This window comes from Lytechinus pictus, chromosome 3 (assembly GCF_037042905.1).
Source record: "Lytechinus pictus isolate F3 Inbred chromosome 3, Lp3.0, whole genome shotgun sequence".
NCBI classification, from domain to species: Eukaryota; Metazoa; Echinodermata; class Echinoidea; order Temnopleuroida; family Toxopneustidae; genus Lytechinus; species Lytechinus pictus.
In genome coordinates, this window is record NC_087247.1 from 14,140,432 (window position 1) to 14,154,022 (window position 13,591).

The 13,591-nt window shown below is 34.6% G+C and overlaps 1 protein-coding gene across 2 annotated transcripts in view; it reads right to left on the bottom strand.

Moving 5' to 3' along the window:
• Positions 1-1,619: 1,619 nt before the first annotated feature.
• Positions 1,620-13,591, bottom strand: part of LOC129257776 (uncharacterized) — a 62,692-nt gene continuing 50,720 nt past the window's right edge. For both annotated transcript variants that reach the window (XM_054896173.2, XM_054896174.2), the window contains 7 exons: positions 13,197-13,268; positions 11,477-11,583; positions 9,972-10,179; positions 9,099-9,148; positions 8,822-8,915; positions 7,620-7,772; positions 1,620-6,427 (listed from right to left, as the gene is read on the bottom strand). In XM_054896173.2, coding sequence (XP_054752148.2) covers positions 6,383-6,427; positions 7,620-7,772; positions 8,822-8,915; positions 9,099-9,148; positions 9,972-10,179; positions 11,477-11,583; positions 13,197-13,268 — 729 coding nt within the window. In that variant the 3' untranslated portion in view covers positions 1,620-6,382. The remainder of the gene's footprint in view (positions 6,428-7,619; positions 7,773-8,821; positions 8,916-9,098; positions 9,149-9,971; positions 10,180-11,476; positions 11,584-13,196; positions 13,269-13,591) is intronic.

Consider the following 13,591-nt stretch of genomic DNA (forward strand, 5'->3'; position numbering starts at 1 on the left):
AGGTCTTACTGCATTTGGAATAAAAGTGATATTTTTATAGTCAGACTGAAATCTTTGCGATATCATCCCCAGCTTGAATTCGTTTTCAGTTTAAACAATTCTATCATTATCACATTATCCCCTTTGCATAATTAAGATACCAGCAGATAGAAATTTATAATAAAAACAAACAACACAGAAACAAAGATAATTTATTTATAAAAAAAATTTAAATTGTTTTTCTTGAAAAACATGTCTCTACAATGATCAGAGGTAATAATTATAATTATATAGGTATATTTACCCAGGGAAGCCACTTCAGTTCTGAAAACTGTTCTGCCAGCGGGCCCTGCTATCATTATTACCCTTGCTTTTGCTGGGCTGAGGCGCTCAAGCATTCATGGAATTTCTTCCTACCGGGTAGACCGTCATTCACCTCACCTGGGTTGAGTGCAGCACAATGTGGATAAATTTCTTGCTGAAGGAAATTACACCATGGCTGGGATTTGAACCCACGGCCCTCTGTTTCAAAGTCAGAAGACTAATCCACTGGCACAACGCTGCATGCACTTGCTCTCTCTCTCCCCCAGTAGGTTTCTCTACATATCTCATTTTCTTCCTGTTTGCCTCAACAGTCATGTCTTTCAATTCTCCTGCTTCTCTCTCTCCTTGTCTTCCCGACCTTTCTATCTCTCAGGCTCCCCTAATTCCATCTCATGAATTCTTATATTTTCTGTGATTTTTTTTCTTTGCATATTCCTTATCAATTCCGTTCTTTTATTTTTGCGTTTCTATTGTCTTACCATGTCTTTGCCTATCCATCTTCCCACTTTCCAATGTTTTTTTTTCTATATTGCTCTCTTTCTTACTTATATTGTCTTCTTGTCTTTTCCTATCCATCCCCCTCACTCTTACTTTGCCTACTTCGCCCCTTATCTGCTCCTCCATTCCCTCTTACTTTCATTTCTCTTGTCCATCCCCTATCCATTCCCCTCTCTTACTTTGACTATCTCACCTTACCCTTATCCACTCCCTTCCCTCCCCAACTCCCTCTTTCATTTCTCTTGTCCACCCCCTCTCTCTAACTTCACCTATCCCGCCCCTTGTCCACTCCCTCCCCTTTTCCTCCCACTACCTCTTACTTTCATTTCTCTTGACCATCCCCTATCCACCCCCTATTCTCCCCCCTCCCCTCTCTCTCTTCTGCCCCCCTATGTATCTTACCTTTCCATTGTCTTCCTGCCTCATTAAATATTCCCATATCCTCACATGAAATGTCAAGAAAAATTTGGTGTTTGATATACAAAAAGATGTTTATAAATTTGCAATTAATTAATAGTAAAATTAGTAATCAAATAATAAAAAGTAAATAATTAATTTCAATATTCTTTATACATGCAGGCTTGTAGTCTATGTCCAAAGGAATGTGGAAGTTAAATTTCCTTTTTTTTTATACACACAAACATCTACCTTGTCATCTTATCTGATTCTGTTAATTCCCCCTTTTGAGATTGTAACCTCAGCCAGAATTTACGTTTAAAAGGGACTATGACGATAGAGGATCTTTTTTTTCCTTTGCCCTATATAAACATATACATGTATGATAGAACCATATAAAACTCAGTTGAGAGAATAAATAATTGAATTTCTTAGACATTTTATTGTAAAAGAATATATACATTAAATTTATACACCTTACAAGTACACAAGATATCTTGGTGCACCTTATTGCATACTCACATGACATTTTATACAACAAACTTCAGTAGTGAATAAAACAGATATTGTCACTGTAATTCATGTACCATTGCAAGAGAGATTTGGTGGACAGAAACACATTTTAACTTGTTTCAAAATTAATGAAAACTGAAAGTAGTCGCAGTATACACTGATTTCTTCATGAGAAATTCTGTAAAACTAAATTGTCACTATCTAGATCTGGTAAAGTTACGTTGACTGAACTTTGGGAAATGATGAAATCTAAGCTGAAAAAAATATATATCACACTGAAAATCACCAACACAGACAAGCACATGTGGGACATGTAATGTATCATCATTGCTTGGAATTGTCCTGCCACTTGGCAGGAATACCAAGCTTTAATATTCTGCAAATATCTCGGCGATTTCAGACTTTCAACTTCTCTTTGGCACAGAAGTTTCATTTATAGTTCATAAATACAGATACCTGGGTGATCATTCCATTGGATTCTGTACAAACTCATTTTAAAATGTTACCACTACTGGCTTCTATCTTCAAGTTTGTATTGTGGCTGTTTCAAAGGGCTGTAATTATATGATTTAATTTTTCATACAATTATGGTATTACATATATATATATTTTTATATAGCAGGCATGATCTGTCCTTTTTAATTGAACTGCATGATTTTAAGATGTATTCTATATAAAAGTGTAGGATTTGATGTTAATATATAATAAATGTTCCCTTTTTCACCTCTGGTTAGATATCTTAAGTAATCGGGTGAGACTATCAGAGGTGATAAAATTCTGTGACATGATTAAAACTTTAAGAATTTATTTCACATTAGAAAAAAAAACTTTTTATCTATTTTTCACTATTTTGGGAATTTTAGGCACTTGTGAAAACATTGACAAAAATATTCGCTAAAAAAAAGGACAAACGTGTCTTTTTAAGAAATATAAATGACATATTGAATGAACATGAATTCCACTGTGACAGTCAATAATTTTGAAGAGAAAGAGTAACAGGTCACTAAACAGTAAACACATTGAGCAAGTGCTACATGTACCAGTCAGGCGCGCTGTTCGGGTTTGGTTCAGCATGGTCTGGCAGAAATATGCCAAACTTTGTTTCCATCAATATTGGTATGAAGAGCAGAAATGGAATTTCGCATACAGATAAACGAGCCTGATACCAGAGCGCACTTTCCATTATAAAAATACACCAAGGATTTACACTAGGATTATGAAACACAATGTTGGATTTCAACCACGCAACAGAATATGAATAAAAAAAACATATCCACAAATCCTCAAAAGGAATATATTAGAGTTGCCACTTAAACATTGGATTAAAATTAAGGTGGGTAGTACCAGTTATGGAACTAAGATGTCTACGATGCATCTCTAGTACATAGTTTAATACTGACTGATGGAATAGTTTGAGATACGAATATGAATTTAAAAATATCTAGATGTTCAAAAGCCACAGGTTCCATCGGATAACTATTCACACTTGATCACCACAGGGTAAAGTCAAATTTTAAACGTATAAAATCATGAGATCTATATGAAATCAGAGCAAAGGAAAAAATGATTATGAAATTGAAAAGTATGTGTTACTATAACTTCTTAAGGTTTCCATGGCGAAGAAGAATAGTGTAGTAGGTTTCAAGGTACACAATGTATCTTTCTTGGGCAAGTGTTGGTCATGAAAAGGACCACCCAATCTCAGGACCAACACTTGCCCAAGAAAGATCCACGGTGTACCTTGAAACCTACTTCACTCTGCGTTACTGTTAATTAAATCGTTTTGCAGCATTCCAAGTCATGCACACTGCTGACAGAATTCAAAAAAACATTGTACGTGATTAAGTTTATTTCCAAGATTACGTTCATAACAGTTATTTGTTCAACCTCTCCTGTGATTGAATGAAAGGGAAAAGATACACTAATGGACCATTATCACATGTAAACAAATACATCCAATCAAATACATCCAATCATGACAGTAACAAAAAAAGGCTCACCTTCCTTACAGCTTAACCCTAAAGGCGACCACACACCTTACGATTGGTCTGCGACCCGATTTCAGAATAAAATGTAGTAGAATTTGATGCTAATAATGAGACTTGGAATATCTTACTGTGTAATGTTCTAAATCATTGTACGAATACCTATGTTCAAATCTGTGACCATGCTATCATCCTTCTTAGAGTAAAAACAAATTTAATATCTAGTCGTAATGACGTCATAGAAGTCGTACGATTGGCTACGATTTGAAACCGATTTGGCCTTTACTCCAAAATAAAGGCTTGCAATCTTTCAAAATGGTTATATTAGTATTCTTTCAATTAATTTTAACCTCAAATAAAATGATATGTTCCATTCACATTTTTAGAAAATGAACAAAATGCGATTTGTTCCAAAAATCGGATCGCGAACAGTCGTAAGGTGTGCGGTGGCTTTAACATTACGTTTTTCTCTTTTCTCCTCACCCGATTATGATTTTGTGGTCTCACAAGTTTCAACTTTCAAATGAAAATAATGACTTTTGATTAATGCACATGATTGAGAATGCAATACTAGCTTTGAATGTGCAAGTAGGCTTTTTTCCTCAAATATAACCGTAAAATTTTAAAATCAATACAAAAATATTATTTATCTTTTGAAGCCTGTCTAAAGCTTCAATAAATGGTCTGAAATGTGAATTATACTTGAGCATTATTGAATATTACAATATTACAAAAGCGTAGTACACACTGAAGGCATATTTTACCTAACAGAATTTAAATATGTAACTTTTCCAGCCGTTACAATTTAAATTTAAATCTAGCTCCCTCTCTCAGTAATGTTTAAATTTTCATTAAAAATAACTGTGTTTGCAATTACTTTACATATTCAGAAAAGCTTCTGACGAATATTATATCCTGAAATTTTCAGCCAATTCCATGCCTTAGAAGGTGTTTATAAACAAACAAACAAACAAAAAATGCAGAGATTTTATTTTGATTGGGCACCAGATCAAATTAAATTTTGATGTGAAGTCAGTAAAACACATTTTAAATTTTCATCCTTCATACCACAACTGCTTTGGGGCACATGCATTAATACAATCTAGTAATGAAATGGAATAGTGACATGGGCAGTTCCATGGTAACGGAGTGACATTCAGAACCTATTTTTTGCATTCAGACAAAGATATCACCCATGTTTGAATAGTTATTTGCAAAGAAATGGTACCTGCTAGTAGTTGCTGAAAACCACTTTTTAGAATAATGACATTTGTTATTATGATCCACTGAATTAATGAGATATGAATATTCATAAACATGGTTACGGAGTGATGCAAAATGGACATGCTTATTTGAGGAGAAAACATATTGCTCAAACTCTGTGAACTTTAAATTGCTATCACAATGTCGAGTTATTGATTGGATTCTATGTTGTTCTAGCTTTAATATGCTGCACTACATTAAAAAATTGGTGTATTATTTCACTAATTACGACTTAAAAAACGTAAACCCATACCCGGTTACGGAGTGCAGTTACAGAGTGACATCAGAAATATTCACACACAGGCAATGTGAAATGAACTTATATTTTAAAATTTTTGTTTGATATGATGTAAAATGATGACCTTCAGAATATCCAAAAGAAAATATTAAAAAACAAGCAATAGTTTTCTATCAAATTGAAATTAAGTAAAAAACAATATATGTAGTCCCATGTATAGAATTTCTTGTATGGTTTGGATTCTCCTATAAGGAGATACGTAAGAAAAAAAAATTGTGGGTAATCATGTTCTCCTTTTGTATTAATGACATTTCATATGAGTTTTGATCGAAAAATTTAGTCCAGATTTGAAATAAAGCCAATATAAATTTTTGAAAAATGTCCACTTTTGCTGGAATTGCCCACATGCATTTTTGGAGGGATTTATCAAAACACACATGGGATGTAAGAAAGCTGGCAAACGCACAAATGTATGACGTATCCTTATCATCTTTATCTATAGTCCTAGAGGTGTTGTGGCTCAGTGGATATGTCTCCAGACTATGAACCACAAGGTCCAGGGTTCAAAACCCACCACAGCACTTGTGTGCTTTGGCAAGGCATTCATCTGCAATTGCCACTCTCCATCCAGCTGTAGTAAATGGGTACCCGGTAGGAAGAAATTCCTTGAAAGCTGGAGCACTTGATCAGAGGAGCCCTGCTGAGGCTTAGGTAATAGTATGCAGCACTTGGAGACATTTTATCAATGGCTAGAAATGTTGCATATTATTATTACTATTTTATTATAATTATTTCTGCCAAGTGACGAACATAACGAGAAGAAGCAGACAATAGAAATGACTAATCAGTGAGTTACATGGATAATGTGAGATATATTTAAGTAAATTCATGGCAGTAAATATCCAACATCTGATGGTTGAAATAAAGAATTATCCTCTTGGATGGCAAGATGACTTCAGTTTCCTGAAGTTCAAAGAATGTTTGTCCACATATTTTTTATCCATGATATACGGCTCAAGCAAAATGGTCATCTTGTTGCTCTGCCGGCACAAGTTCATTGTTCAATTTCAAATCATTGCTGATCTTTCGAAACTGAATTTTACTGGAATAAGTTCTTCAAGAGCTTGGATGGTTGGATGAAAAAATAGTTTGTGTCTGTTGTGGAATGGTCTTCTGATGCAAAGGCTTATGAGCTCTTCCCCACATCGAGTAATCCATCCAGTTTGACCAACTGAAAATGATCATAGAGGAATTTCATAGAAAAATTATAAAGAATTATAAATACATTTTCAACAGATTGAACTTTTGCTTTTCATGTAAATGTGTGTGTGTCATTATTAAAACTGTACTTCATAAAATGGTAACAATTTAACTGAAAACAATTAAGGGAAAAGTGACATGAAATGCATCCTGGTAATTTTGATGAAGAATTGAAAAAAAAAATAGAAAAAGCTTAATAAAATATGAGCAATTCACATACATTCAGCAAAAAAGAAAATTCTATTTCATCAATTGGGCTCCATTGCTATACACCACTCTAAGTGTAATTCAATAAGGAAAGTACTCTTGGTAAAGTGAAACCCTTTTAAGTGCATTAAAATAAGCTATAAAATTTCTCCTGTTATAGTCTCATTAAAGATATAGAAGCAAATTTGAGGATAAGGTTTCGGTCCAGATCAATGTGAAGATAAGAATTAGGATATATTTATTTAATAAATTAAAGCTACTATTTCTCTTTTTACAACCATACACCGTAAAATAGTTTTTACAATGACATGGTCTAGGACCACAGAGATCATAATATATGTATGATCATGGGGAGGGGGGGGGGTGGTGGGGGTTACAGGGGTGTGAGTGGTCACAAATAAAAAGATCTGAAAAAAGCTGGAAGAGTGTTGAAAAAGTCTGAAATAGAAAGAGCTCCCATACTTTTTGTACAGAGGAAGGCCAAAAATAAGCTGAAATTAAGCTGAAAATCAAAACAAAAAATCTGAAATCAGATAAAAATCTGAACTCTCACACCCCTGGGGTTAGGAGTTTCATGAAAGTTGACAGCACTAATTTGTCAGCTCTGACAATTGAGCTCTCACTGTTACTATAGTAACTATAAGAGAATAACAACTTGTCAGACCTGACATGCTTCATGATGATTTCTACAATCCCACAACAAAAGGAATCAACTCTATGTCATGAAATTCTTAGTAAATGAGGAAAATGCGTCCCTGTTTTATGTGAAAATTTGAATAATCAAGTGCATCTGGAACATGTATATTTCACATATTGGAGAATATGTCACTCCAATCCCTTTAGCATCATCTCAAGCATACAGAAAATACACTAAATCAAGAAAAGGGTCAATTTTGAAAGAAATCATAGTCGCTTCCTTCTGCCGAGGGACGGCAGAATTGGACACCATTACTCACCCACTTTACTCTCTCCAGATCAAGTTCTGCTTGTTTAAGTTTCTCCCAGTTATAGTGCTCCTGACAATTCGTCTTGTAGAGGGTACAGAACTTGTCCGTGTCCGTCAAGATGTCCAGCTCCAGTGGACACCCACAAAAGTCTCTCAACGCAACCTTTGCAAGGGAATATACCATGACAACTCGGCTTCATTATTTTAATTACTTGCTTATTATGTTCATTTGCAAAAATTGTTAATGATCCACACAAAACATATGTTTACCAGCAACCTAACTTCTGTTAATGAGATATCCACTGATTTTTTATTTTTCAATCATCTATAAGATCAAGAATAGATTTCCAATAACAATAACATAATAATGTTATAATTGTCATTTGAAAGTAACGTACTTCAGCATATTTGGCCTAGTAATTGATGAACTAAATATATGAGAATGCTATATAGCGTAAATGCAATATAGGATGAAATCGTATCACACTTTTAGCTATTGCTTGTTTGTTAAAAGGGAAGTTCACCCTGAAGAAATGTTTTTTGTAAAAATAGCAGAAAAAATCTTTAAAAATATTGGTGAAGGTTTGAGGAAAATCTGTTGAAGATTAAGAAATTTATAAGAATTCCAAGTTTTGGATATGTGATGTCACAAACGAGCAGCTGCCCCATATGTTACGTAATATAAAATGCATGAATTTCATTTTTTTAATGGTTCCTGATGACTTATTTTTGTTTGCTTTTCATGATCGGGTGTGACATGACTTGTTTATTGATATACAAAAGGTATAGTAAAAACCATTTTCAATTTTCTGAGAAAATGACATTACATTGATTTTTTTACCATTCGCTATGTAGGAATGCTGCTTGCATGTGACGTCACAAATCAAATAATTCAAATTCTACTAACTTTTTCATTCTTTGATGGATTTTTCTCAAACCTTTGGAAATATTTTTTATGATTTTTTCCTGCAATTTTTTACAATAAGCTTTTTTGTCAGGGTGAACTTTCCCTTTAACACATTTCCTCTTAGGCAGTTTTTCTGTTAATAAAATAAATTCTTTCACATGAATAGGTAATTTTCCCAATTACTTCAATGAAATAGAAATTAAAAATGGTCACAGAAGAAAAAAAGTTGAATATCCCATGTCAATGTTCACCTCAAGGTTCAATAAAAATATGAATATGGACATATTTTGCTCATTGAATGTTACCTTTGAGTCTTGAGCGCCGCCATGATATACCATCCTGACTTTGAGTTCTGATCTGCTTTGCTTCTCATCAAGATAGTCAGCCAGTTGGGACTCTCTACAAAATTCATCAACAGAAAAAGAAAATAGCACGTTGAAGATAAATGAAAGTAGTTGCAGTAGACTCTGATTTCATGTTAGGGTCTGTTAAACCAAGACTAATTGTCACCATGGACCTAGATCAGGGCCCCCGTCTTACAAAAAGTTGTGATTGAAATCAAATGAAAAAAATCATACTCACCCCAATATCTGAGGGCCTCTAGACAAGCATTTTGATGTCGGCTTTATGGGCTAAAAAATGAGAGGTAAAAATTATGTACAATACATGATATTAAATTTTTTTTGTACAGTGACATATCATTTTGAACAAGTTTTAAATTAATTTTTCTCAACAACTGTAAAATTTCCAGTCCCTTAACCCTTTGAACCCGATAGGCCGGTATACCAGCCTACCAGTGAACGCGCATATACCCAAATACCGGCCTGAAACCATGTGACTTAAATGGGATCTAAATGTCAGGTGATCTTTTAAAAATGACGTCATCTTTCTAGTACGTGTAAGGATATTTAGTTGATAATTGTAGTCAAGATTGGTATTGATTTCCGAAGGTTTTAGCATAAACAAGTGGAGCGCCTCTGGCAGTCTCACCTGCATCAAGCGATTCAATATAGCAGCAGTGCTGACTTTAAAACCTACTATACAATAATTATTCACAAAAACACCATTCATATAATGATACAAAACTATGGTCATTGACAATAAATGACATTTGACCTTGATCATGCGACCAAAGACTTGTCAGTCATACTCAATTACCCCTACATCCACATTTTATAAACTATATCTATAAACTTTGAAAGTTATGACAGCAATCTAATAATTACCTCCAAAATGGCCAAAGTTCAATGACCTTTAAATGACCTTTGACTTTGGTCATGTGACCTGAAACTCGCATGAGATATTAAGAAATACTTGATTACTCTTATGTCCAAGTTTTATGAACTACATCCAAACACTAATGATGGTTATTCAACAACAACCCCCAACATTTCTTTATGCCCCTTGAGCATTCTTCAGAGTGGACTTGGCGCTTTATAAGCCATCATTATTTACCTTTTCATATATATTCATGATGACGAACGACCTGGGCTTGCTCGTGATCTCTTTTAGTTTCGTCATCTTTTCATCTATAGAGGCAAGGTTATTCTTGATCTCCTCCAGACTGCTTTCCAACTTCTCCCAATCGATGCCTTTCTCTTCTGAAAACTCGGGGTCTCGTTTCCACTTCTTTATCTGATCGGGGAAGGCTTCCAAGATGCGGCTATCAGTGGAAGCGAGAGAGTGAAGAGAGGGAGAGAGAAAAATATAAGTATTAAATTTGGAGAGAAACTAAATAAAACACAAAGTAAGGAGGCACTACAATGTCAAAGGAGAAGCAGCATGTTTTATAATATATTTCTGCATATAACTGCATGAGGATGGGGGGGGGGTGCATTTTCAGGATGGGGAAGGGGGGGGGTTTTCCCTGTAAATTAGTTCATATATAATGGTACCTTGTACCTGCTTCTAATCTACAGGCATTATGTGAGTCCAACCAAGAGTTGGGCGTAATTATTATCTTTACTGAGTTTGTGAATCTACTGATAAAATCGCCAGGATTTGATTTTTTTTTCTTCACTTTGATGATCTAATAGGATTGGTATTCATGAATCCATTGATAACACCAACCATACTGGGTTAAGGTGTTATATTTTAATAGTACCTGAATTCATTAATCCATTAATTACACCAAGAAAATTGGATTCACCTGTGACACTCTGATAGGACCCTTATTACAAAATCCATTAACACCAACAACCATGATGGATTTAAGTATTATAATTTGAGAGTATCTTTATTCATGAATTCACCGATAACCTCAACCATACTGCTTTCGGTAAATTGCCAATTCGTCCACTGCCAACTCGTCCACTCACCACATGGTCTACCTTCATTTAGTCTAATGCCATTCCGTCCATCAACATTTTGTCTAACAACCATTTGGTCCAATCATCACTTCGTCTAATCACCAGTTGGTCTAATACCCATTTTCTTTTTATTCATTTTGCACAATTATAAACACTTTAGTTTAATGAGACCAAATGGTATATGGACTGAATGGCTATTGGACCAACTGGTTATTAGACGAAATGGCATTAGACTTAATGAAAGTAGACCATATGGTGAGTAGACGAACTGATTTTAGACCAAATAGTAGTAGATGAGTTGACAATTGGACGAACTGGAAATAAACCCTGCTTTCAGGTGTTATAATTTGATAGTTCCATTATTCATGAAACCATTGATAACACCAACCATAATGGATTCAGGTGTTATAAATAATCTGATAGTACCATTATTCATGAATCCATCGTTGACAACAACCATATAAGATTGAGCTGTTATAATTGGCAATGATAACATTACTTTAATGGATGTTCAAATTTGAGAGTATCGTTATCTATAGGCCAACGCCAAATAGCACAAAGGATTCGAGTGTTCAAATTTGAGGGACTACCATTATGTATAGGCTAACACCAACTAGCACCAACCATCTTGAAGTCTGGTGTTATGATTACCTTGTTGATGATGCAAGTGTTCCTTCATCCCCGATGTCTTTGCCATTTGTATCAGGGTTTGCTAAATCTTCAGTTTCTTGTGCCTTTTCCTGCTTGTAAAGTGACAGCTGCCAAACACAACAAATATTGTCAATAAAAATACCATTTATGGTCCAAATAGACATACATAAATGCCGGTGCAATGGACAGTTACTATGTCAATCAAATGTAAGTATCCTAGTAAAATCACAAATGCACAACATAGAATATTATTTTCTAACTTTGATAACAATCGGGCATACATCACTGAAAAGGTTCGTCTGACTGGCGTGTAGACATGATAAAAATGTTCTTTAATACACAATCACAGGAATTTCCTGTTATAGTCCAGTAGAAATTTATCAAAAATTTTCATAACAGGAAAAGTTGTTTAGTACAAGGTTTTTGTGTTGATTCGTGTTCTAGATGGGTATTGAAGTAAATTCAGCTTGGCTGCCACCTTGGCAACCTTGAGCAATTTTTTTTACATATTGTAGATATGCTACATGTAATTAGGCTATTGAAAAAATTGCTCAAGGTTGCCAAGGTGGCAACCGAGCTATGCAGGCGAGACAAAAATATACAAATATTTTTGTTCGCCATCTTGACAAAAAGAATAACCAAATATATCAACTGCACACAGTTTTATTTTTTAACACACACTTTAACGGTAGACATACATATTTAGACTTAGTGGTAATGCTGTTATCAATAACCTTTTTATCGCTAGTCCTGTTGATAATCGCATGTTTTTGCCACTTAGCAATTATCAATGACCTTTCTCTTGTTGTCGATAATACCTATTATGTAGGGACAGTGATTTTCGGACAGAATTCAAGGAACGACCTTTTGAAACACAAAGTGGGTTTTCAAACGGAAAATCACGGAAAACATATTTTTCCTCAAAATTATTCTATTGTTACTGGGGGTGCTGAGCATTGTCACAGCACCCCCAGTAACAATACATAATCCTCCGTGACCAGGTCCATGCAGAAATCACTCAAAAGTCTCAATAAAATACAAATACTTATTGGCCACAAAACAAAATCTCACTTCGCTACAATGACAATCCAAACATTGTGACTGCCCTCGTCTTCATGGTATCGAAAACATTCATAAGCGCAAGTTCATTTGAGAGACCAAAAATATGTACCAAATAAGCAACACTGCCGTGTGTTGCTGCCCTCTACGTTCAAAGATGTAACAGCACCAAATCCAAAATGGTGGATAGGCGAAAGTCGTTGACCGCTCAGAACGATGTCCAAAAAGCCCCCAAATCATCGATATAATTTCATTCAACCCTAAAATAATGCTAATAACGTGAAAGGTGAGAATGTATTCATGCTAGATATTTATTTTTACAATATGTTATGTACTCATTTAGATTCGATGAATGGGGATTTTAAAGCATTTTTGGTACAGTGGCAGATACAAATTATTACCAGCGCGAGTATTGTGACTAATCAATCAAACGCTAATCAATGCAATGCGTATTGATTTTCTATGTAATAAATGGATTGCCACCTATTGTTTTGTCGATAGTTGTCAATTTTGGTAAGATGTTTTTAGCGATATATCAACAGAGAATTTTCTTACCGATAACAGCACTAATTACAGCCGACTTTCAGAGGTCTTGCTCTCTGTGGAATGGAAATTTTAGTGGAGATTTATCTAAACTTAATAGAAATTTAAAACTACTTACCATCTTCAAGCGCTTGTTCAGGCATCTCTTTGCATAACACATTGATGGCGTGCCTTCATTTTTACGATTTAACTGAAAAAAGTGAGATAGAAGTAACTATACAATGATGTACCACAGAATATGGCATGCGGACACTGTTTATCAAAGATTGTGATTGCAATGTATTATTCATTAATCTAAAACAACAAAAAATTATAAAACAAACAAGTTTTTACAAGGACAGTAAAGAGCAAAATCTGATGGTTTTTAATAAAAAAGTAATGCGTTCAGGCTAATACTTGTGACCTAGGGTGTGTTTCATTAAAATTTGTCGTCTAACATCCAACAACTTTTCTTTGTTTTGATTGGCTGATAAACAGAAGCACAGGAGATTGTCTGAAAATTGGATAATGACA